Below are 26,439 nucleotides of genomic sequence, written 5' to 3' on the forward strand. Positions count from 1 at the left end.
TTCTTTTCTCACTAAAAAGAGAAATATAATTTCATCTGAAATAAGAATGCTGCTCAAACATTATGGTGAAACAATCACCTTTGCAGGGTATGAAGCAGGAAGGATCCAGAACAATCTGATAAAACAGCCACCAGGAAAGGGAACAAGGTGGCTGAAGAGAGATATTTCTGTGGTCTTTCAATGTGGAACCTCATGTAAGGAATTCCTTTAAAACCTTTTTTTAAAGGTTTTATTTATTTATGATAGTCACACACACAGAGAGAGAGAGAGAGAGAGAGAGAGAGAGGGAGGGAGGGAGGCAGAGACACAGGCAGAGGGAGAAGCAGGCTCCGTGCACTGGGAGCCTGACATGGGATTCGATCCCGGGTCTCCAGGATCGCGCCCTGGGCCAAGGGCAGGCGCCAGACCGCTGCGCCACCCAGGGATCCCCCTTTAAAACCTTTTAAAGAGCATTGCTTCACTCTATAGAAAAAAGATTTTGAAAATTAAGATCCCATCAGAGACCGGTAAAGTTTTCTTGCAGCTCCTTTAGCTAACCGTCAACAAACTTACTCTGTGAAGCACCAGATAGTAAATGTTTTAGGCTGTGTGGGTCTCCAAGACCTCCTCACTTCTACCCTTATAGCAGGAAAGCAGCTGCAGACAATAGTAAAAAATAAAAATAAAAAAGTGTGCAGCTGAGTGCAATTGAAACTTTGCTGACAAAAATAGGTGGGATTTAGCCAACGGCTATAGTTTGCCAGCCCCCACTTTCTTTCTAGATTTATTTATTTATTTATGAGAGACACAGAGAGAGGTAGAGACACAAGCAGGCTCCCCACAAGGAGCCCAATGTGGGACTTGATCCCAGATCCTGGGATCATATTCTGAACCCAAGGCAGAAACTCAACCGCTGAGTCACCGAGGTGCCCCAGCCTCCTGCTTCAGATAGTGCCTCCTTCGACCAGTAAGGAAAGTGCAATCATGCTTTTAACTTCTTCATTCTGACACAGGTTAACACAGATCTCCCTTCAACCCAAGTTAGAGTTAAGCTTGGGAAGGTTGGAATAAAGGAAGGATAACAGAGAACAGAAGAAAAACATCGAGTTTATGGGATGAAACCATGGAGTTGTGATATTCACTCAGAAAAGCAAAAGTGTTGGGGTGCCCGGCTGGTTCAGTAGGTTAAGGGTCCCACTCTTGGTTTCAGGTCAGGTCATGGTCTCAAGGTCTTGGGATCGATCCGAGTTGGACTCTGTGCTCGGCAGGGAGTCGGCTTTTCTCCCTCTCCCTCTCCCTCTGCCCCTCCCTCGGCTTGTGCTCAAGTACATGCTCACTCTCTCTCTCTCTAATAAATTAGTAAATCTAAAAAAAAAAAAAAGGAAAAGAGAAAGTGTTTCAAAAGCCATGAAAAACTCTTATCCTATCAGAAATCTCCCTGGCTCAAATCAATGGTGGCAAAAAAGAAGTCACATTCTAGGTGGTAAATTACTTCTGAGGTGTCATACTTCTCAAATTTGACATTTAAATAATATATTCTTGTGCAGGGGCACCTGGGTGGCACAGTTGGTAAAGTATCTGACTCTTGGTTTCAGCCCAGGTCATGATCTCAGGGTCCTGAGATCCAGCCCCACATCGGTCTCCGCTCAGCATGGAGTCTGCTTGAGATTCTCTCTCCCTCTCCCTCTGCCCCTCCTGCTCGTGCTCTCGAAAAATAAAAAATAAATCTTAAATAAATTCAGAAGTTGCTACTCCAGAAATTTAGATAGTTTGAAATAATATTCATCTCTTGCCATTAAATTCTCTACAGAGGTGACCTAAATTACAACAAGTAGTCTCATCATCCTGGCCTGTGGCAAGCGATGAGGTTTCTCTACTTCACAGAAACCCCTTGAGAGGGTAATTCAGCATAGAAAAGTGTAGTTTCCTGGCTTTTATCTTACTATCAATCTCAAATACTCCCAGCATATTAACTGAACACACAGTCTCCCCCAGGAAAAAACCAATCAAAGCAATACATCTATTTTCAAAACAATTTCTTGTTCAAGGGAAAGATGAAAAGTTTAAAATCTGACAGTGAGGCTTCAAAATGAACTATGTAATCCCATGGGACCACCTGGATTCCCCAGCTTTTCACCGGTATCCTTCTCAGAAGAGAAAGTGGTACCAAGGAAAGTGCTACGATGGAAAATGAGCCCCATTTCAGAAAGAAAACTGAATGGCATCTATACATTTGCCACCGTGTTTTAGAGATCTCCCTGGACGTGAACCTTAAAGACTAAAGCTGCATGGCAAAAAGCAGCTCACAAGTTCAAGTTCTATCTCCATCAAAGCCTGGGATGGAAGACACCCCCTGGTATAAAAGACAGAATAATGGGAGAAAACCAAATGGCAGTTAATAACATGTCCACGATGGTAACTTCGACTCAATTTTCAGAGTTTTTCCTACGTCTGCTATTTCCTTAAAATCAGTCTAAAATAATTCTTATACCAAAGCGACATATTTTGAGGGTGTTGGGGAGGAAGACCTTCCTCTCTGCCCTCCAAGGTCTTTCTAGCTGGACTAAGAATCAAATTGACCTGAAACAGAGGAACGAGAGAACATCAAATTTAATAGCACACTTAAGGGGAACGCACGTGGACGTGGAAATTCCAAAGACGATGAAGCAAGATCCAAGCTTATATGGACTCAGGAGAGGGGCGAGGACGGAAAGGGGAGAAAGCTCATCAGCAGGAAGGTGAAGGTTGTTTGGAAAAACAAGATTGCCCTGTTAGGCAGAGAAGGTTCTTGGGTAAAGAGGAGCTTCTGCAATGGCCAGGCTCTCTGCTTCGACCTAAGTGTAGGTGGCCCAGGGTTGGCAGAGAGCTTCTCCTGGGGCTGTCGGGTTTTCATTACTTTGAACTCCTCTTTATGCCCAGAGGCCCATATGGGGACAGCCTGCCCTGGGCCCTACAAGGGCAAATTCTGCTCCCCTGTCTTTGCCCCAGCGCCTTATACCATGCGTGGCTCCTGCTGAGAGCTCAAGATACATTTCTTTTTTTAAAAAAAATATTTTATTTATTCATTCATTAGACACACACACACACACACACAGAGGCAGAGACACAGGCAGAGGGAGAAGCAGGCTCCATGCAGGGAGCCCGACATGGGACTCGATCCTGGGTCTCCAGGATCAGGCCCTGGGCCGAAGGCAGGCGCCAACCGCTGAGCCACCCAGGGATCCCCTCAAGATACATTTCTGAAATGCATGATTTATACTGACTTTCTCCGTAGTCATGTGCGACGCCGCTGCACTATTCTGAGCAGCCGTGCTCCTACCATTGTGCTCCTACCATTAAGCCTTTGGTGGATTCCAAGTTCAAGGGTGTCTCCAAAAGAGGAAAACCTCCCCTAGTAACAACAAAAGGGCTGGTTTATAGTTTTTAAGAGCCCTTCTTCTGGTCCTATTTACATGCATCATTACCCCACAGTGAAAGCACTTTGGTACAAGTGATTAGAAATCATAATAATCACCATTGAAAACTGCCATTTAAGCCAGAGTACCCCCGCATGATGTTTCCGCCTACATCCCTCTCTCCCTGAGGCCTATTCCAGCTTTCAACCTACCTTGTGGGCTTTTCATTCCGAGCCTCTTGTGATCTTCAAGTTGTAATTTTCACAAGTGGAGCCTGAAAGCTCTTTAATATTTTTGTGTCGGGTAGATGAATTTTCTGTAGTGTCTTACAAAATCATGCTGTTAACACCTGACAGCACTAAGTGAGGAAAGTTAAAAGGCCAAAGACAATCACACACACACAAAATTAACTGAGCAGTTAAAATATTTGAGTGTCGGGAAGCACAGGTGTGAGCCACAACTGTCCTCTCAAGCTCATTCAACAGGGGCATTGGGAAGCCTACTGGACACCGTCCTGGTCGCACAATGTTGCAAATGTACCTGATGCCCCTGAGCTGTTCACTTTATTATTTTTTTATTTTTTAGATTTTATTTATTCATGAGAGATACAGAGAGAGGCAGAGACACAGGCAGAGGGAGAAGCAGGCTCCATGCAGGGAGCCCGATGTGGGACTCGATCCTGGGACCCCAGGATCACGCCCTGAGCCAAAGGCAGGCGATAAACCGCTGAGCCACCCAGGGATCCCCTAGCTGTTCACTTTAAAATGGAATCCTAGGGTTGCCTAGACCCAGGGTTGAGAGTCAGCCTTTGGCCCAGGGCGTGATCCTCGGGTCCTGGGATCGAGTCCCACATCGGGCTCCCTGCATGGAGCCTGCTTCTCCCTCTGCCTGTGTCTCTGCCCCTCTCTGTGTGTCTCTCCTGAATAAGAAATAAAATCTTTTTAAAAAGAAAAAAATAAAAATAAAACGATCAATTCTAAAACAAAATAAAATAGGGGTGCCCGGGTAGCTCCGTCCGTTAAGAGCCTGCCTTGGGCTCAGGTCATGATCCTGCTCTGGGATTGAGCCCCGTGTCAGGCTCCCTGCTGAGGGAATTCTGCTTCGCCCTCTCCTCCTCTCCTCATTGTGCTCTCTCACACTCTCACCCTCTCAAATCAATGAAAATTAAAAAAAAAATAAATGCTTATTAATTCCATGTTATGTGACTTCTGCCCCAATTAATATACATATATAATATATATTTTTATCCCCCCTCACATTCTGCCTGCCTGTGGCGAGGGCCTTACTTGCCACCCCCCACTCTTGGACTTGTTTAATTTTAACTAAAAATAAACAGGGTGACAAACTGAAAGAAGCTTGGTCCACACAAAAATCTGGGATTGAGTTCCAGGTCACAGAATAACTCATTTTTGACTCAAAATTCCCTATCACGTGTGCACAGGGAAGGTTCTGGAACCCGGATCCTCGCTCACCACCTGGACATCACCACACACCGGACAAAACACACTTTCTCCCCCACAAGGTTGTTGGGAAAAGTTTAATTGGCTACAGAAATTTGTGAGAACCAAAGGCCACCTCTAGAGTAAAAAGGGTGGTGGCCCTTTGGTTCTGGTTTCTCTATTATTAGATCTCCTTCGAGGCTCTACATCCATGTTTAGTGGAAAATAAAGTGATTCTTTAAGAGTGTGATTTCCTCAGTTCCTTCATCCTGGCTTCAGTTACTTCAGAGCCTTAAAAAAAGAAGAAGAAAAAGAATGTAAGTATTAGCAACATTGGAAACTAAGACTGTAAAGTGCCTCCAGCTAGCCTTTGCACCATCTTGGTTTGCTCCTAAAGGACTTTATGTTTGAGGCAAACATAAATAGAGAGATGCTTTCTCTAGTGAACATGAATATCCTATCCCTAAGTGATATGAAGAGAGCTCATAATGGAGCGATTAACTCTTTACAGTTTCCAGAAGCTGCTGTCTATGAAAGAGAGCTGCTCATCCACTTCACGGCAGCCGTAACTCTGGAGTTATCCCAGGCACTATCAGCCTCAGAACTTGAATCTAATAAAGCTCTCCAGGCTGCTATCCTCCCTCATAAAGCCTAAAAGAGCTGTGGGAAAAATAAGCGGCCCTCAGAAGCCAAGCCAGTCTCAGGCATCTCCCTTCAAAGAAATAAAAGACCATTTTATTTCATACAAACCCAAGGAAATCTGTTTTTCCATGAATGACCTAAACCGGGGGTCACCAAACTGCTTTTGTAAATAAAGTTTTATTGGGACACAGCCATGCCCATTCATTCTTTTTTTATTGGTGTTCAATTTGCCAACATATAGCATAACACCCAGTGCTCATCCCATCAAGTGCCCCCCCTCAGTGCCCGCCACCCAGTCACCCCCACCCCCCACCCGCCATGCCCATTCCTTTATGCTTTTCCTCTGTAATGGCAAAGCAGAATAGTTGCAACGGAGACCGCACGGCCCACAAATCCTAAAATATTTACTCTCCAGCCCTTTATGGAACACATTTGCTGACTTATTACAACTCTAACCACTATAGCCTCCATTTACAGGTGCTCTTACATATTTCTCCCCAGCCTCAGGTACATTCCAGTTTCCCAAAAGTATGACTGGCCGTCAGGTCTGTCCTAGCTATGACCTGGGATGCTCCTATTTGACCGCTACCTAGGCTGATCAAATAGGAGCATCCCGAGAGAGCAAAATCCTGCAAGGCAAGTCATAAGATGCTCCCTTCTCCACCAGGACAACAGCTTGTCTCTAAGACAGATAGAGAATACTTGAAGATTCCATCTTACCCTCTCAGGCAGTCCTGATTATTCCGAGTCATTAGTTTCAGCTTATTTCCAACTCGGCTATTCTTGGCTCTGAAAAGCTGTCATCACTGGCATCGCTGTATCTATCACTAGATCAAAAGAGGAGCTAATTTAGCAAGTTGTAAAAAACCCTGGACACTTACTGCATTTACAATTCCAAACACTTTTCATACTCAATCTCCACTCAGAGAAAATGCCAAGGGATAGTCTACTAGCACTGTCTAGTCGCTACAGAAAGAGGTGAGTCCAAACACACACCATGGCTTTTTGTCAGAGGAGCTGATTATTCGCTTGCATCTTAAGTTGGAAGTAAAATTTATAAAATCAGAAAATTCATAAAATCATTTCAATTTACATTAAAATTTATAATCTTCTGAAGACCACTAGTAGAGACCAGCAGCATTAAATTTTCCATTCCAACAAACATTCTCGTACATCCAAAACTTTGAGAACTAATTTGGGGGATCCCTGGGTGCTCAGTGGTTGAGAGCCTGCCTTCGGCCCAGGGTGTGATCCTGGAGACCCGGGATCGAGTCCAGTGACGGGCTCCCTTGCATGGAGCCTGCTTCTCCCTCTGCCTGGGTCTCTGCCTCTCTCTGTGTGTCTCTCATGAATAAATAAATAAAAATCTTTTAAAAATAAAAAAAATCAGAAAAGAAATAATTTGTATGCTATTTTCACATTAGAAGCTCTATAAGGGGCACCGGGGTGGCTCAGCGGTTGACCGTCTGCCTTTGGCTCAGGTCGTGATCCCTGGGTCCTGGGATCGAGTCCCACGTTGGGCTCCCTGCATGGAGCCTGCTTCTCCCTCTGCCTGAGTCTCTGCCTCTCTCTCTGTCTCTCATGAATAAATAAAATATTTTTGAAAAGAAGCAGCAGCTTTATGGGATGCTCTGACTACGTCGAGCCACATATAGTATTCAATATGGGACCAATTACTGATATAGATGCTGCCACGTTGGGTTCTGTCAGAGGTACACCTTCTCCATGACATAACCTTGCAATTATAGTTTTGCTTCGAGCCATAGGCTTAGGCTGGGGTTCCTCTTGCTCAGTTCCAAATAAATCAGCAAGTAGATCAACTCTACAGGAGTGCTACCAATCTGTAGAGGCGACGTTGCGAAGAAGTGTTTTCTGCCTGAACCATTCCTAGCCTTGACCAACTTTTTGCTGACCTATAGCAAATAAGTCCGAATTCCATAACATGTGAAAATCCATTTTTTTAAAAGATTTTATTTATTTATTCATGAGAGACACACAGGCAGAGGGAGAAGCAGGCTCCCTGAGGGGAGCTCAACATGGGCCTCAATCCCCAGGCCCCAGGATCATGCTGAGCCAAAGGCAGACGCCCAACCATTGAGGCACCCAGACACCTCCCCATCCCTTTTTTTTTTTTTTCCTTTTTTTTAAAGGAGGAAAGGGAACAACTGAAGAAATCCTATGCTGACAGGTTAGGAGACGAAGATTTACTCTACACATATGGAACGAGTATCAATAAATACATAAACAGCAATGTAAAAGACAACCTCACTCTCCTCCCTGACTTTTGAACAAAATACTGGAAAGGCTGTGGGGGTGGGGCTCAAGTATGGAGAGGAGATAGAAGATTAAGGATTGGCAGAAAAGTCAAGATATGTTAGATAAACATAGAAATCAACAGTCTCAAAACAAGCAGAAGATATCTCCTACTTAGATTTTAGAGCAGGAAAATCACTTCTACTGTTACAAAAGGGTTTCCAATAAAGAAAACACAGGAATAACTAAAGAATGCTTTTTTAAAAAACTGCCCCCAAAAGTTGATATGTCCTTCCTTATCCATGCACTCTCATTACACAAATGTCGAGTCCTTCCTGGTTCTGTGCAACAAAGAGGGAACTGGAAGTTGCGCTCAACTTCCTCTGGGAGAAGAAATGAAGGTTAGGGTGTTCAGGTGATTAACCCAGCACACAGCTCATTCGAGGTGGGGCCAGAAGGCCCATCTCACCAACTGAGGCCACAAGTTCAAGTCTTAGCTGTGCTGCAATGTACCCGCAGCACCTCGGGCCATGTCCCCTGACTCCACAAGCAAGAAGGCCAAAGAGCCAAGGAAATTCCATTTTCTCAGGCATCAGATTTTATACTTGCTTTCTTCCCTACTTCTGAGCCCAGGGAAGAGTAAGGTGGACGCACATCTTCCCCCTCACACTCCTGGTTGTACTATTTATGAACCACGTACATTTGGACTGGTCACTTGACTCCTGAGAGTCTAGAAAAAAAGAAGTAACAATACCCACAACCACATAAGGGCCAAAAGAGAATGTATATAAATGTGCTCTGAAGACTATATACAATTATAAGCTGCTGCTGTTTTTGAGAATTATGTATTTATAACATGAGGGCAGCCTGGGTGGCTCAGCGGTTTAGCACCACCTTCAGCCCAGGGCCTGATCCTGGAGACCAGGGATGGAGTCCCATGTCAGGCTCCCTGCAGGGAGCCTGCTTCTCCCTCTGCCTGTGTCTCTGCCTTTCTCTCTCTCTGTGTGTCTCTCATGAATAAATAAATAAAATCTTAAAAAAATATAGTTATAACATGGTATCTCTCAAAAAGTCATGGAAATAGAAAGAAGTCATAAAAACTGCCAATTGCGTGATTTTCAGAATTGTTTCTTGTACCAAATACTTCCCTGCCCACATTAGCCAACAGACTTGGGTGGGTCTGTTTCCAACCTAACAGCTCTCATTTCTATCTGATGGCTGGCTGCCCCAAACTCTGACAACACATCAAAATGACATAGGGAGACTCTGCTTGAGTTTACTCATTTCTAAGGCAAATGAGTGGGTTCACTGATTTTCTTTCATATGTGTCAGGAACCAGAAGTAGGACAATGAAATAAATCAGGGCACTCAAGAACAGAATCATCAAAATAGGCCTTGCTGCTCAACGTGCTCATTTTAGGGCACCCAGGTGCCAACAAAAAACAAGTGCTAGAAATAAAATCTGGATCATCACCACACACAGAATAGCAGTGGCTCCCGCACGTTCAATAAAATGTGAGTACTCTCTGCTGCATATGACTTAGGGGTTCATTTTTGTTTCACACAGAACAAACTTAAAGAAGTCATAAGATATACTTGTCTGGGTATATTTTCACTTAATTCGCAACATCTCAGCTCTATCTTAAGACTAACCCATCTTTTTAAATAATCTTCTCTGTACACACATATGGGCACACACGCATTTCTCAGTAGAGAAAATTATTCGATATGAAGGTCTTACATGTTAAACTTTATGAAATGCCACAGAATACAGATCCACATGTGTGTGTCTTGATATATTTGAGGAGGGGAAGTTTTAAACCTGCACTACCCAATATAGGAGCCACAAGCCACATGACGCTATCTGCAAATTTAATCCATTAAAAATGGATTACAAATATCTACAAATTTAAATCCACTAAAACCGAATTGAATTGAAAATCTCACTCCTCACTCACACATATTAAGCTGCACTTCGAGTGCTCAGTATGTTACCAGGTCACTGGGTTCTTGTCCCAGAGACACCAAAGCATTGGAGACCCAAGACCAGAATGGGAAGATAGGGATGATTAAGTGGAGAAGTAGAGTACACTTTTTTTTAATGTTTATTTACTTATGATAGAGAGAGAGAGAGAGAGAGAGAGAGAGAGGCAGAGACACAAGCAGGCTCCATGCACTGGGAGCCCGACGTGGGATTTGATCCCGGGTCTCCAGGATCGCGCCCTGGGCCAAAGGCAGGCGCTAAACCGCTGCGCCACCCAGAGTACACTTTCAAGAGAGAAAGCAGGCCACTGCTAGAACAAGAGGGGTAACGGCCCCAAGAAACTCTAGCTGCAACCTCTTAAACCTGCTTTCTGCATATGTAAATTTGGCTTTGATTGACATGTTTGGTTGACAGCTGATGGTTACATAACATTTTTGTCTTCTGCGCATGCACCTACCCATGATGCATTGTTATGATCGTATTTATTTATGTGTTGTATATTTGTGAGTTTCTAATGAGCTTTTGCTGTGACCTTAAGGACAAATTGTGCCTTTTGGGCGCATGCTCAGCTCTCAGAAGTCCCTTTGTGGCTTCTGAGCTGGCTCTGTGGCTAGGCCTTTCCGCTTCCGTTAGCCCTTAGAAGTGGCTCTGAAGGTGTGTGGCTGTTAACTCTCAGGGGTGGCTCTGAGGGTATTGGTAGCATCTGTTTTATCCCTCCTCCCTCATACCTAACTGCCCAACAAATAGTCATGTTGGGCTGGTGACTGTCACCTTAGGCAGTGTAGCTTATAGAACATTTCCATCATTGCAGAAAGTTCTATTGGATAGCACCAATTTTAAAACAAATGAATAGGGGGATCCCTAGGTGGCTCAGCAGTTTAGCGCCTGCCTTCCACCCAGGGCGTGATCCTGGGGTCCCGGGATCGAGTCCCACGTTGGGCTCCCTGCATGGAGCCTGCTTCTCCCTCTGCCTGTGTCTCTGCCTCTCTCTCTCTGTGTCTCTCATGAATGAATAAATAAAATCTTTTAAAAAATGTTAAAAAAATGAATAATGATTTAAAAAACAACAACAACAAACTATAATCACCATCCAATGATTCTCCTTGTCACTCCTTAAAAAAAATTTTTTTAAGGTCTGGCTATCCACAGTTAATTAAAATCATGGCAAATGTCTCTCATGCATGCATGCACTCCCCAAATAATGGAAGTACTCTTTCCAAAAAGGTTTATATAATCTTTTTAAGCAGGCTCCAAACCCAATATGGGGCCGGAACCCACAACCCAGAGGACAAGAATCACATGCTTTACCAACTGAGCCAGCCAGATGCCCCCTATATTATTTTTTACAAGATAAAATCAAAATCACCAACAGTGACTCATGGGAATCTCTATCCTTACAAAACCAGCTTGATTTATGAGACTTATCTGCAACAATTTACATGCGGTTCTTTGACAAAAAAAAAAAAAAAAAGGTTTATCATAGTCATTTGTTTGTCAAAGATTCCTGGTTCCTAATAAATTCCCAATATAAGAAAACATATATATTCCAAGGCGCTAGGACAATATATGGTAATGCCTCATATAGCCCACCTTTTATGCCACCCTAGGGGCAGCCATTAAACCACTTCTACTCCATTAACAGAAAGAGGTGATTGGAATTTTTAAAAATTTTGATGGCATACTTCGGATTCCCAGCATGCATGAGTTCCTGCAATACTTTGTATCAAAATCCATTTCATGTGGAAAAAGCATGTTTTAAAACAGGTTGCCATGCACACAGTTTTCTCCAAAGCATTGTTACCTCTACACTTACTTCCTTTTCAAAGAGCCCCTGGAAGCCATAAAATGTAAGAGCAATGGAATAAAAACTTACTATGCTTTGATGAGTTTTGCATTGAATAATAAATGGTAGACTACAACCCCAGCAGGGCATTAAAAGCACAGTAATCTCTATCACTATTAACTCCATTCCTGGCTGGCACCATATCATCAGCACTGCAGTGGACCACCATCAATAAAGAGCACCTTTTAATCAACATTTAATTCCTAATGGAAAATGTACTTAAATGTGGTTTATTAGCAGCACTTTACCAAAAAAAGTCTCAAGGTATGGAGTTCGTGACAAACAACAGTGCTGGTTTTGTTTTTTGTTTTTTTGTTTTGTTTTGTTTTTTTAAATGGTGCTGTTTTAAAAGGTGTTTAAAAAACTGGTAAAAAAAAGAATCATTTTTTTCCAGTTCACTTTTGCTGGAAATGTAACAAAGGGGAAAGTGTCATATTTTTATGTGAATTTAAAATTTACTAAGCACCAGGACGCCTGGGTGGCTCAGTGGTTGAGGATCTGCCTTCAGCTCAGGGCATAATCACTGGGTCCAGGGACTGAGTAACATATTGGGCTCCCCCATGGGGAATCTGCTTCTCCCTCTGTCTGTGTCTCTGCCTCTCTCTGTCTCTCACGAATAAAAAAATAAAAATATTTTTTAAAAATTTACAAAGCACCATCTCAACTATTCTTTAAAAGGATGAAGATCCTGAGGTTTAGAAGTAGAGACTTAGAAAAAAGTGCCCAGTAAGTAGCAAATCCAGAAATCAAATCCATAGCACCTGCTCTACTCATCCACCCTGTCCCCAAAGAAACAAACTATTTGCACCTGTTGGGGAGCAAGAATTTCCTGTTCCCTTTAAGATACTCCACCCTGGACTAGGCATAAAGGGAATGAGACAGATGAACAGAAGAAACCTGGAGGGACAGAAATTTCTCTTAAGCTTCAGGGTCTTTTTTTTTTTTTAAGATTTTATTTTTTCATAGAGACACAGAGAGAGAATGAGAGGCAGAGACACAGGCAGAGGGAGAAGCAGGCTCCATGCAGAGAGCCTGACGTGGGACTCGATCCAGGGTCTCCAGGATCACGCCCTGGGCTGCAGGCGGCGCTAAACCGCTGCGCCACCAGGGCTGCCCGCCTTCAGGGTCTTGATTGCCTTCAGCTCCAAACAGTCCACGTGCCAAAGCAGCATATTTTGAGATCTGCCCCAAGCCCCTTCAAACCTGGAATAATCTTTATGCCAAAGTGGCCCATCTTGGGGCTGCTTGCCTTTGGCCCCTGCACACCACACATTGCAAGAATGGTCCTTGACAACATCAACCATGCACCCCAAAGTTTAAAAAAAAACAGACAAGGTGATTCCAAGTTTAAAATAGTGCTGGGAAATACACATCAGATTCATGCAGGGGGAAAGAGTATCTTACCCTCCTAGTCAAAGGAAAGAGGTACCCAAGGGGGAGATAAGTATGCCTTAGAGGGAGAAAGGCAGATGCTACAATCAATAGAGAGGCCTCCCCATGCCCAGGGTCAGGAATGATTCGGGGAACTAGCATCCTAACAAGATACAGATTGGCATTCACCTCTCACTAAGTAGTTCAGGAATGTATATACACTGATATATCAAGGGCCACAAAAGCAGTGTGAGCTGAGGCAAAGGCATTAAAAGCTTCTAGGGAGATCAAGGGACTGCAAGCTGTTCCCTATGGATTGGTGTGCATTTTGTTCTCTAAGTCAAGGGAAGCCACTGAGAGTTTTAAATTCCAAAATAATGTAGGAAGATGGATTGAGAAGAGGAAAGCTGAAGGCATAGAGACCAGGTAGGAAGCTTTGTGGAAGGCAAGAGATGAAGAAGACCAGAACTAAGGTAAAATTAATGACAATCATTCCTACTCAGGGGCACCTCACTGGCTCAGTCAGTAGAGTGTGACTCTTGATCTCAGGGTTGTGAGTTCAGGCCCCATGTTACTGGCAGAGCTTACTTAAAAAAAAAAATAATAATAATTTCCATTTAATTTCGCACCATAGACCAGACACTGTGCTAAGTGCTTTATACTTAGTATGAAACTTCATCTTCATTAAGTGGGTACCATGTCAAGTGGGTACCATTACCATGCCCTTTTTATAAAGAAACTGATGCAGAGAAGAGTGAAGTCACAGAACAGTGATTATAATCATGGAATGAACCATGTATGGATATAGAATAAAGATTGGAAGGAAATACTAAAAATGAACACAGTGTGTTAGGCTGGTGGGTTTACGGGTCCTTTCTTTCTATTTTCAAAATCTTCTGCAATGCTACATCTAGAAGTCAACCAGAAAACAAATATTCCCAAGCTGGAAGCCAGCATGTCACTTAGATGGAAAATCCAAAGAGAGTCACAGAAGAGAAACTAGAGACAATGGTGAATGAAAATGGGCACCTTCTCTCCCTGATTGCTGCCAGGACCCAAAGATAAAAACGGAGAGATAAGGATAAGCATGAAGGAGAGAATGGACTCAAATCCTAGGAGCACACAAGGTATCGGGAAATGGAAAGATCTGGCTCTGGGTATGTAGTTCCTTTAAGGGCCTTTTGATTATAAAGTAGTTTCAACTTTTGAGTTCGGTCTGAAAAAAGTCAAGCAAATATAGAGAATCACTGAGTAATTTCGCTTCTCGTTTCTGTACCAGACTGCTTCCTGTTTTGCCACAAAAAGTCAATTTCTCTGCACAAAAGGTAGTATATGTCAGGTGGAGGCATGGAATCCAGGATCCTAAAACCTAGGATAAAATGCTGCTCAAATGTCTTGAAATCCTGGCTTTACCCTTTAAAAATACATTACCTCAAAGAGCTGCATGTCTGTGAACTGCTGACTGCGCCCCATCTAAGTTCTTGCTTTCCAACAAGGAACGAGCACTCTGCAAGCAGGAGAGTTTTACTCTGACCTGACATGTGGGCATGACAAATGGGCATGAGAAATGATAGCATCATCCAAACTGAAAGGTGTTTCTCAACTTCGTATGTAGGTGAGTGAGCCTAAGAGCCCTGCAGGGTAGCCCCAGAGAACCACGTGCTGGAAAAAAACCTCGGAATAACTTTGGACTCTGATCCCTCTTCTGTTTCCAGTTGCTTAAAAATGGAATTCTGAACAGAGATGATATACTTTGTTTCTAGATACTAAAGAACTCACAATTACAAGCACCTTTGTGTAGTCTATTTAGTATAAGCCTCTAATAATAGTCTTCTTATAATCATATGAAACAGTCTCATTCTATTAGATGATATGCCAGCAAAACCATGCAAATGTGCGGTCACCTTTTGTACGTGGGACAGATTATGTTTACATACCAGAGGAGAGAGCTCAGCAAAGAATTACAACAATCTCCCACTGGATTTGTTTTTTCTAAAACCGGTTTATTAGACTTGTGCATAAAAAGAGTTAACACAGCGGGCCTGAGGCTGCTATGTTTAGAAGGGCCTGCTTAAGGAGGGACTCAGGAACTTGGCTTTCAGATTGTGTTCTCCATTACCAACTGATAAGGTCATTTCACTGGGTGTAGGCTGATGTGATTTATGGTGAATGCTTGCTTTCCTTCTGAGAGTCTGGAATCTGAGTGGTTGCTAGGTAGAGAATGCCTATGAAACCAGCCCCAATAAAAACCCTAAACTCTGAGTCTCAGATGGGCTTCTCTGGCCATAAACATCAAGCACATGTTGCTGCATGTTCACTGCTGAAGGGGAGGTGAGCTCTGCAGGACGTCTCATGGGAGGGAGGGAGCATAGGAAACCTGCAAATAGGCTTCTCCAGACCCCACTTACACCTTTTTCTCTTACTGAGCCAGCTGGGTATGCTTACTCTGTCACCGAAGTGAGTTTTAACCATGAGTACAACTATATTCTGATTTCCTTCTAGTGAATTATCAAATGTGTGGGTCGTCTCGGGGAACCCCCAAAACAAAGCCTTTCAATTTGATTTGGCATGTACTTTTGAGTAGCTTATAAAAACCTAAAAAATACTATCCTAAAACTGTCATGCCTCTTGAACAGAAAACTACAAGTTGAAAACCGGGTGGAACTGGTCCTCATAACTGCTGCCACTCTATGGACAGCAGCGGCCAAGACTTCAGCTCTAGATCCCAAGACAATCATCTTACCGCAACTTCCCAGGCACTAAAAGAAAACTGTTCTCCACAGGCAGAGCGCAGAGGTTATAGTTCAGGTGGACTTGCTCAAAGCCAAAGATTTTTACATTCTGGGCTTTAAAGATGTCAGCTGCACATGTGCCATATAATTACATACCGTCAGCCAATTTCTGGGAAAGGAAGTCATTATGCTAGTGTTCATATTCCTTAGTACATTTGTTTATGGTTGATTACAGACAGTCATCTTGCCTGACAGAAATACAGTACCAACCCCGCTCCCATTAGAGACCGGCCATCAAAGCAGTTGTTTGCTTTTTTGACATTTACTAATGCCACGGAGCTGGGCAGAGACGGGTTGCAGTGCAAGCTTCCTCCAGAATCTGGGTATCTGTCACTGGGTTAACTCACGGTCACCATTCTTAGCTGGAAAACCCTCTTCGAGGTGTCAAAATTAGACTAGACCATATCCATCCTCCCCTGCTACCTACAGTTATTACTTTAACGGGTACTAAACAACCTCGAGTGCTGGGGAGCCAGGGACACCAAGATATATACGGTGCTGGCTGCCCTCAAGAAATGCACCGGATCATAGCGGATATGTAGGAATTCTCTACCACGGAAGCCTGCTAGTCTGCTGTAATTCCAATAGCAGTAGCTGAGTTATATTAAGAAGTCTTTCCTTCTCCTCGAGACATACTGAGTCTTGCTCAGGAGTTGCTAGCAAGCAACCATTTTTCTCTGCAACTGCTGGTAAGCTGCACCCAGAGACTACCATCCCCCCCCCACGGGAATCAGGGGGCCATCTAACACACAGGTGGCCAGTCCACACAGACTAAGTAACACTTGTTCTTAGCTGTTGCTTGCAAACAACCAACCAGTCTGGTGTGACTTATTTCTCCCAGCCATCTAACTTCCTCCACTGTCACTCTCCTTTTACATGCCAGCACCCGAAATGATGGAGACTACGAAGTGGCTGAGCAGGGTCACAGCACACATGCGACATGGGACCACACTGGTATTCCCAATCTGCTGCATAGGCCACGCAGTGTCAGAGCACAGGGAGCTCTCTCTTTGCATGCAATCTCATGCACAACCATGCCACGTGAGCCTGATAAAGTGCAGCTGCTCGGCTGAAGCAGGGAAGAGCCCGGGGTCCCCTCAGCCTGCTCCTCCTCACGGCAGCCCAGACTGCAGCTCCGCTGGGCACCGTTTGAAAACCAAAGCCCTGGTTCAAGGGTGCAAGGAGTGAGCATTCATTCAGTAAGACACCCAACACGGAAGTATGTAAAGCTGTTCCCATTTGAAAACATGGGTCGTGGCAGCCCCAGTGGCTCAGCGGTTTAGTACCTGCCTTCGGCCCAGGGCATGATCCTGGAGACCGGGGATCAAGTCCCACATCGGGCTCCCTGCATGGAGCCTGCTTCTCTCTCTCCCTCTGCCTGTGTCTCTGCCTCTCTCTCTGTGTCTCTCATGAATAAATAAATAAAATCTTAAAAAAAAAAAAGAAAGAAAGAAAACATGTGTAAAAGAAATGAGAGACAGCTGTGAGCTTCTCCTAGCAAAGTAATGTCACAAAGAAGCGAGCTTGTGTAACACAAGCACACGCATACACACCAGACACCTCTCCTGGAAGCTCTCAACTGCAACATCACGAGGGTTATTTGCTAGGATGAGCATCAGCAAAGGTAATCTTCTAAACGATATATATCCAGTTACTGTGGTAATAACCCTTCCTAACCCTTCTCTGATTCTGGCTAGCTCCACCCACTTTGCAAGTTATTGCATCCAATATTCTTGAATGAGAAGTAAAGATACACATTCTCCCCAAACTAATGTTTAAATGTAAGGAAATTTTAACGAAAATCCCTCAGGGATTTTTAAAATTTGAACCTAATTTTAAAAATAATTGTATAATTCATCTGGAAAAATAGCAAAATATATTTTTTTTAAAGTTTAATAATGGGGGATCCCTGGGTGGTGCCTGCCTTTGGCCCAGGGCACGATCCTGGAGTCCTGGGATCGAGTCCCATGTCGGGCTCCCTGCATGGAGCCTGCTTCTCCCTCTGCCTGTGTCTCTGCCTCTCTCTCTCTCTCTTTGTCTATCGTAAATAAATAAATCTTTAAAATAAATAAATAAATAAATAAATAAATAAATAAATAAATATAAAAAGTTTAATAATGGGCGTAGGGTAGATAAAGGCTTGATTTACAGTAATGCTATGATAATGAAAAGGGTGGTAAGGGTTCAGAAATAAGAGAAAAATCATCAGTGGAACAAAACAGAAATCCTTACAACTTATTAACCATGGGGATGGCGGGCAGCGGTGTGTGTGTGCAGATTGTACCTTATACACTATGCCAATTATCAAGTACATATAGATTACAGATTTTTTTTTTTAAGATTTTATTTATTTGAGGGATGCCTGGGTGGCTCAGCGGTTGAGCCTCTTGCCTTCCGTCCAGGGCGTGATCCTGGAGTCCTGGGATCGAGTCCAGCATCAGGCTCCCTTCATGGAGCCTGCTTCTCTCTCTATCTCTCATGAATAAATAAATAAAATCTTAAAAAAAAAGATTTTATTTATTTGAAAGAGAGAGGAGAGAGAGAGAGAACACACAAGCCAGGGCAAGGGGAGGGACAGAAGGAGAGGGAGAACCAGACTCCTTGCTGAGCAGGGAGCCTGATATGGGGCTCGATCCCAGGACCCCGAGGTCATGACCTGAGCTGAAGGCAGATGCTTAATGGCCTGAGCCGTCCAGGCACCCTAGATTACAGATTTAAATTGTAAAATTGAAACCATGAGAGTGCTAGTGAAAAACAAATGGGCTGCTTTTATATGATATTTTTGAAAGGGAAAGAAAGATTTTAGGTATGATACTAAAGGAAAAATCCATAAAAGTTAAAGATCTGACTGCATAAACTTTAAAAATACATAAATAGGGGTGCCTGGCTGGCTCAACCAGTGGAGCATGCAACTCTTGACCTCAGGGTTGTTGAGCCCCACATTGGGTGTAGAGATTACTGAAAAATAAAATCTTTTACAAAAAACATAAAGACTGTATAAAGTCCTTCTTTATAACTTTTTAAAAAAGATTTTATTTATTTATTCATGAGAGACAGAGAGAGAGCTAGAGAGAGAGAGGCAGAGACACAGACAGAGGAGAAGCAGGCTCCATGCAGGGAGCCCGATGTGGGACTCGATCCCGGGACTCCAGGATCACGCCCTGGGCCGAAGGCAGGCGCCCAACCGCTGAGCCACCCAGGGATCCCCAAGTCCTTCTTTATAACTCCTTATGGAAAATGAAAACTATCATTAATAACTTCAAAGGCAAACAAACCCAGTTTGAAAAAATATTTACAACCTAACAAAGGATTAATGTCCTTCATATATAAAGAGCTTACCAATCAGTAAGAAAAAGGATATAATAGCAAAAGGAAAAATAGAGCAGAGGGTATGAACAGGCTATTCCTAAAAAAGCAAATAAACGTATAAAATATTTATATATATATATTCATTAATCAGAGAGTCAACAAAAGCAAAGCCCATTTTTCACTTATCAAAATGACAAAATTTCTAAAATAATACCCAGCATCAGCATGATTCCCAAAGTCAGCATGTTACTGATGTTAGATATGAAGAAATTATTTTCATTCGGAGGAAAAATCAGGATCATTAAGAAATAAAAAACACTATTCTTCGCTTTACAAAAATCCTGTCATGATATTCGATTTCAAGAGAAACCTAAAATGTCAAGGGAAACCTAAAATGTTGCTAAGGGCAGCTCGGGTCGGTGCTGAGAGCAGTAAGCTGGTTACCTAGAAGACAGCTTGCATCCCTGTTGCAAGTAGCCATGCAGGTTCCCGGTTGCCGCAAGTAATAGGCCCAGGTACGGAGGAGAAGGCTTCAACGGCCTAGAAGAAAACTCAGGATGGAATTGGACACCAACAAAATAGGGATGATCTGAAATGAGAATAATCATGATGTGACTGAAGCAAACAGAGAGCTGCTTTCAAGGTCTTATCTTTGAATAAGAAAACACATCAAATGGTAAGATAATGAACCCGTTACCATCACCAACAGCTCCCCTCATGAACCATGTTCACAGCAGAATTTCAAGCTGCAAAACACATCTCGCTTAATAAGAGATCTGGCATTTTATCTGTGCAAGGTGTTAGAGTGAGCAAAATTAAGCAACATTTTTGAAAGGCGAGACGAATTCTGCTTGCCCAAAGTTTTTTGAAGGCCCTTGGTAGATGTATGTTGGCTCCATTCCCATGGGATCCCTCACACTGTAGGGCGAACTGTAGGTCGTTCTGTCTCTTAGCTGGCCTCTGGCCGTCCCCTCCAAGGTTGTTTCCAGTCTCAAGGGAAGAGTCCCCTGAGAATGCAGCAAGCACAACTGCTTTTCCAGTCACAGCTTTAGGTTGGATATTTATTAGGGGTGGCTCCATGAAACGGAACTGGCACCCCTATTTCACCCTATGCCAACTTATCACCTGTGATGAAGAGTCTCAGAGTAATAAAAGGATGGCCTTTCAACATGTTAGTGGTGGTTATGGCTTGAGGTGGTAAGAGATCAAGATATTTTTATTTTCTTTCTTACACTTTTCCTTATTGTGTGAAACTTTTCCATGACTATATGTTATCTACATTATGGGGGAGAAATTAAGCGATTTTCATACTGAGGTTGTAAAAAACTCCTGTGTGAGCCATTCAAGTTCTCCTAAATGGAATAGGAACAGGAAAGTAGCTTTACCCAGCTACTTTTAAACACACGAATCCCCTCTGGGATTGGAAAAAATTAAATGGGCAACATTTCGAAATCTGGGTAGAATTTTTACAGGATTACAAATACCTTACCCCAATCAGATCTCTCAAAAACTATGTTTTGGATTTTTGCCCCCCAGATTAGGAAGCAACTTCTAATTAGAAATCAGACAGCTTGGCAGCCTGGGTGGCTCAGCGGTTTAGCGCCGCATTCAGCTCAGGGCATGATCCTAGAGTCCTGGGATCAAGTCCCACATCAGGCTCCCTGCATGGAGCCTGCTTCTCCCTCTGCCTGTATCTCTCTCTCCCTCTCTCTCTCTCTCTCTCTCTCTCTCTCTCTCTCTCTCTCTTTCTGTCTCTCATGAATAAATAAAAAATCTTAAAAAAAAAGAAATCAGACAACTCTCTAATCTCATAATTACTATAGTACAGAGCATGATCAGGGCTGTATTTCCTACTTCAAAAATCATTTTAATTGCTATGTATATCAAACCAACGATGACAGAATGTAAGTTTTATGGGGAGGGGAGTAAATATAACTTTATAACTTTCAACGAGATGCTTTATAAAATGATCTGAAAATCTAGCATGGAATTCAAAGTCACAAATTCCCCTCACTTACCATTGGAGACCCAAAGCTCCTACTACAATAGTAAGGAAATGACGACTGAATGGAAATGCCCACTATCATGAAGTTCTCATTTAAAGCTCTGCTATACAAAATGGTAGCTCTTAGCCACATGTGGCTATTTAAATTCATTCAAATTGGCTGAGCACACATCCAGTGTTCAGTAGCCACAGATGGCTAGGGCTACCACACTGAACAGGGCAGAGTAGTCCATCATTGCAGCAAGTTTCACTGGACAGCTCTATGTCCAGAAAGATCCAGCGTGGAAATCCTGTACATCACGTCTAGGAAGAAGCCTCCTTGAATGAGAGGGACACTCAGGTATGAAAGCCTGGTGAGGAGAATGCCACCTTCTCCCAGGAATGTGTCCTCTCAAGTAAAAGAAGAAAAGAAATGAAGCAAGTAGCTTTCAATTTAGGATGCAATGGCTCTTACAGCACAGCATCTAGGGATGTCTTTGAAAGACACAGACAGTAATTGTGCTTTTGTACAACTGCAGACAGAAGCTACGCAGTGAATCCTGTCATGGCTAGGGACAAAATATTTGAATGAATGGACCACTGTTCTGAATCACTTTCTCCAAAAGAGTCCCCTAGGTCAATATGAGGAAAGAACGAAAAAGTTTCTATTTTGATGGTGTTCTATCAGTCAGATAAAGTATCTTTTAGATAGTGCTCTTAATTGCTTTGAATCACATTCTGACACTATAGTAATCTCAAACTTTGTTGTTCCTTTTAGAATTCCTTTAGGAATGTAGAGATTCATGGATATGCTTCTAGGGGTAGCTAAGATCAGAATCTCCTGGGGAATTTGCCTTAATAAACTGAATTTCCTTGCAATCAGCTTTTTAAAAATGGCAGGATTTTACGGCGTCTCTCATTTCCTTTCCAACACCCGTGAAATTTGGAAGTGTCAATGGGAAACTAAATCCATGCAATGAAAGAGGCATCTAAGGATTTGCTGACAATAACCAGGGCCAGGAGAATTAAAAGAAAGTAAGTACTTGAATGAAGTAAACAAACAGTAATCTGCTTAAGAAATTCTCTGCCCTCTCCCATGCCAGAAAGCTTTAAGAGACTTCAACCCTGACCAGGGATCTGCACTATAAAAATTCTAAATGATGGGCATTTCCATTAGAAAGACTACAGGAGGGATGCCTGGGTGGCTCAGCAGTTGAGCGTCTGCCTTCATCTCAGGGCTGATCCCGGATCCGGGATGGGGTCCCACATGGGGCTCCTTGTGGGGAGCCTGCTTTTCCCTCTGCCTATGTCTCTGCCTCTCTCTCTGTGCCTCTCATAAATAAATTTTAAAAATCCTCAAAAAAAAAAAGAAAGACTATAGGAAATACATCCTTATCTTCTCATTCAAAACTTCAGGCATGGATTGATAATCTTAGGTGGAATGTCTGGTGAAAAGAAAAAAAACAACATCCACCAAGGCAGTGGCAGGACCTGGTATGGCTCCAGGCCCACCTGTGACGAGCTGGACAGCAAAGACAACATCTTTGCACCACAGCCTCCTTCTCTGTAAAGTGAGAATAAAGTCACCCATCTTGTAAGTTACATAAGCCCCGCAGGGGGTCTAGTGAGAAGCATCTAGTGAGCGCTCTTAATGTCCACTGCTTTCCCTCTTTGAGGGTCCAGGTAACATGTTACTGCATTCAAAGAAGCCTTTGCCGACTTTAATTCTGCTCCCTGCCTGGGACCCCTGAAGAACCTAAACAGATTCCAGACAGAAAAGGAAAGGGACAGAGAAAAGGAATTTTAAGTAGAGGATGGTGACAGGGGCTAAGATGGTAAAAGAAGTAGGAAATTTAGAAGAGTAAGGCCAGAATATCTGGAGCCTAAAGAAGATAGGTCGAAAGGTAGGTTCTAGGAAATCGTGTTACCATTTTTATAGTATCCTGTACAAACTAAGCATTCGATAAATGAGAGTGGTTTATCCACCAAATTCGTGTCACGTGCACTGCACAGAGCCCCATCCTCCTTGGGAGGTGCTGTGGAGGGAAGGGCCTGGAGGCAGAAAGGAGCTTTGGTACCACTCTGGGTCTGAGTCGCCATGCACTGGGATGACGGGGAGAGGGATGGAAATGCAATCCCAACTCGATCTTTCTAGAGACAGAATCTACACAACTTGACAACTGATCACAAGTTGTGGGTATAAAGGGGAAGAGGAACTAAGTAAGTCTAATTTTAACCCTGATGGTCTAGGACAGTGGTTCCCAACCAGAGGCGAATGTGCCCCTCAGAGACACTTGGCAATGTGTGGAGATGGTTTTGGGTGTGCAACTTTGGGCAAGGGGGGACAATGCTACTGGCATCCGGTGGGTAGAGGCCAGGGACGCTGCCAAATATCATACGGTGCACAGAACCACCCCCACCGCAAAGAATGATCCCCCTCCCCATGCCAGTGGTGCCCCCTCTCCTGAACAGGGAGACTGAGGATGACTTAGCAGAAATAGTCAGGAGGAACAACTAGAAAAAAAATTAATTAATTAATTAAAAAAATAAATTAAAAAAAAAAAGGAGGAACAACTAGTTTGGAAAGCATGCAAACTTAGTTTTAAGTAAATGGAATTGGAAGCACTAGAACATCCAGATGGACAAACAGGTCAAGCAGGCACCTGAACATGTTAGGTTCAAGTTAAACGAAGTGTGTATGTGTGGATCTACAACAGGGGTTGGCAAACATTTCTGTAACAGGGGCCAGGCAATAAGTAATGTTCAAGACAGAGCTGGGGTCAGCAGTAAGCATGGGCTTACTATGTATTTGCAGCTCTAAATGAGAAAACTGTCCTCTGTGTCATCAGTGATGGTGGATGGTTTGCACCTAGGCTCTTGAGGGAGTCCCAGCCCACACACAAACAACTTCTTCGGTGGTCTTCCTCAACAGAAGTCGCCATCCCCTTGTGCCATGTTTGGTCTTACTAAGAACTTCCCTGGGTGCAGTGACTAGTGTTCACAAGTCAAACAACTGGCCCACACTTGACCATGGAGCATAAGCGGTATGGAAAGGCAGATTCCAGGTAGAAGGAGGGGCCAGGCTCTACACACAATAGACATCAAAACCAGTCACCAGTAGTGGGGTGGGCACCGGGCCATTCTTCCTCAAAAGAAGAGAAAGGAGAGTGCTACTCAACGGTGGGCCACCTGCCTTGCCCAGAGCAAGTAACCTAGAGGCTAGCAAGAGGAGGAGGCCCAGAAATGGGGCAAGGATGGTAAGGAAGCATACTGCTAGGAGAACTGGTAGGCTCGGAGCAATGTGTCATTTTATGGCAGAGTCAGACTAGTGGGCCCCAAAGTGATTGGGATTATAAGTGGCCTATTTTTTTCATGTACTTTATATTTAGTCATATTGTTTAAATTTAGTTGCATATTTATTTCAAAGGAGAGAAGAAAAGGAGAGCAAACAAAACGAGTCTCAACGTAGATCTTCACATATGACGACAAATGATATCTTCATATATAACAACAATGAGACGTTAGTTTACCATGAAAAATTTCAAAAACAAAGAGCCCACTTACTTGCCAGTTCAATGATTTCCATCCTCTCTCCATCAACATCCTGACCTACAAAACTTAAGTCGTTCTGCTCCAACTGACTGATCAGGCTTGGGTTCACCTAAAAAAACAAGAAATTAAATTAAGACTTTGGGCAGCAGAGCCATACAGACATATCATCTTATGAAAATGTCCTCTGTCAACTTGAATACAATTTTCTTAAAAAATAAATAAAAGAAAATAAAAATAAAAAAAGAAAATGTCCTCCCATCAATTGGGTGGGGATTCCATTTCAGTGATGCTCTTTACTAGTAGTTAATTTCTATATCCCACCCCCAAAGCCTATTTTTAAACTCATGATGAACCTGAGAAACAGTCTAATCACAGCCCCTAAACCTGAGAGGCCCACCTTCTGTTGCTCAAAGATGAGATTCAAAAAGTAAGACTGTGACACAGATATTCTGACTTGGAACCTTGAGATTAGCTATTTATAGCCATCACCATATTTGCTTCTTCCCTTGAGTTATGTGTAATTAACTGTTTCTCCCCAAATCACAAATCTCCTTGAGGATTGAAACTGTCTTATTTCCCTTGTGACTAACCTCAATGCTTCCTTCACACATAGTTACATAAAAGCTCTAAGGTGATGCTTGGAGCAATTTTTCTGCGTAGAATATTGGTAATAGATGACAACTCTATGGCCTGGTGCACAGCTCCTTCCCTCACTCATTGCATCCCTAGTCCTTTCCCAAACTTTTTAGCTTCTCCTTCACAGAAAGCACTAACTCATCTAAAATCAAAGTGGGGTCCCGCCTGTCCTCCTCAATCTTAACCCCATATGTTTTTATTTTTTTAACATTAGGCTAATTCTCACAATTTATAATTATTTTTCCTTTTTTCAACAGTTTTATTGAGATATAATTCACATACCATCCAATTCACCCACTAACAGTGTACAAACTCAATGGTTTTTAGCACATTCACAGAGGATTTCAGCCGTTGCCACAATCAATCCAGGAATATGCCCTATCTCCTCTAACCATCATCTCCTAATCCCCTCATCACCTCCCCATCAGCCCTAGGCAACCACTAATCTACATTCTGTCTCTTCAGATTTGTCTGTTCTGGGCATTTCATGGTAATGGAACCATACAGTATGTAATCTTTTATGACTGGCTTCTTTCACTTAGCTAATGTGTTTTAGGTTCGTCTCTATAGTAGCATGTATCAATATTTCATTTCCTTTTATTATCAAATAATTTCACTGCATGGATAAACCACACTTCATTTACCTATTCATCAGTTGATGGACATTTGGGGTGTTTCTGTCTTTTTTTTTTTTTTTAGCTATTATGGCTAATGTTGCTTTGACCATTTGCATATAAGTTGTGTGCATGCACGTTTTCATTTCTCTTGGGTTATATATCTAAGTATGGAATTACTGGGTCATATGATAACTCTAGCTTTAACTTTTTGAGGAGCTGCCAAATGATATTCCAAACTGGCCACACCATTTTACATTCCTACCAACAGCCTGTCTTTACCAACACTTGTTATTGTCCGTCTTTTTTTTTTTTTAATTGTCCGTCTTTTGATTGTAGCCATCCTAGTAGGTATGAGGTGGTATTAGTGGCTTTGACTTGCATTTCCGTGATGATGAGTGACGTTGAACATCTTTTCATTTGCTTATTGGCCATTAGTATATCTTCTTTGGAGAGATGTCTATTCAGAATCTTTGCTATTATTTATTATTCAGTTGTAAGAATTCTTTATATATTCTATATAGAAGTACCCTGTCTGATATGTGATTTCACCTGTACTTATTTTATCTGTTATCTTATTTTTTGTCCTGTCCATTAGAATGCAAGCTCCTAACAGGAGAGAGGCTGTGTGTGCCTTTCCCCCTTC

At 42.8% G+C, this 26,439-nt stretch overlaps 1 protein-coding gene across 4 annotated transcripts in view; it reads right to left on the bottom strand.

Moving 5' to 3' along the window:
• Window positions 1-4,896: 4,896 nt before the first annotated feature.
• Window positions 4,897-26,439, bottom strand: part of CTPS2 (CTP synthase 2) — a 112,184-nt gene continuing 90,641 nt past the window's right edge. For all 4 annotated transcript variants that reach the window (XM_055338938.1, XM_055338937.1, XM_055338936.1 and 1 more), the window contains exons 16-19: window positions 24,556-24,652; window positions 19,452-19,596; window positions 6,176-6,282; window positions 4,897-5,104 (exon numbers count right to left, since the gene is read on the bottom strand). In XM_055338938.1, coding sequence (XP_055194913.1) covers window positions 6,213-6,282; window positions 19,452-19,596; window positions 24,556-24,652 — 312 coding nt within the window. In that variant the 3' untranslated portion in view covers window positions 4,897-5,104; window positions 6,176-6,212. The remainder of the gene's footprint in view (window positions 5,105-6,175; window positions 6,283-19,451; window positions 19,597-24,555; window positions 24,653-26,439) is intronic.

Source organism: Nyctereutes procyonoides, unplaced genomic scaffold (genome assembly GCF_905146905.1).
Source record: "Nyctereutes procyonoides isolate TBG_1078 unplaced genomic scaffold, NYPRO_anot_genome, whole genome shotgun sequence".
Classification (NCBI taxonomy): domain Eukaryota; kingdom Metazoa; phylum Chordata; class Mammalia; order Carnivora; family Canidae; genus Nyctereutes; species Nyctereutes procyonoides.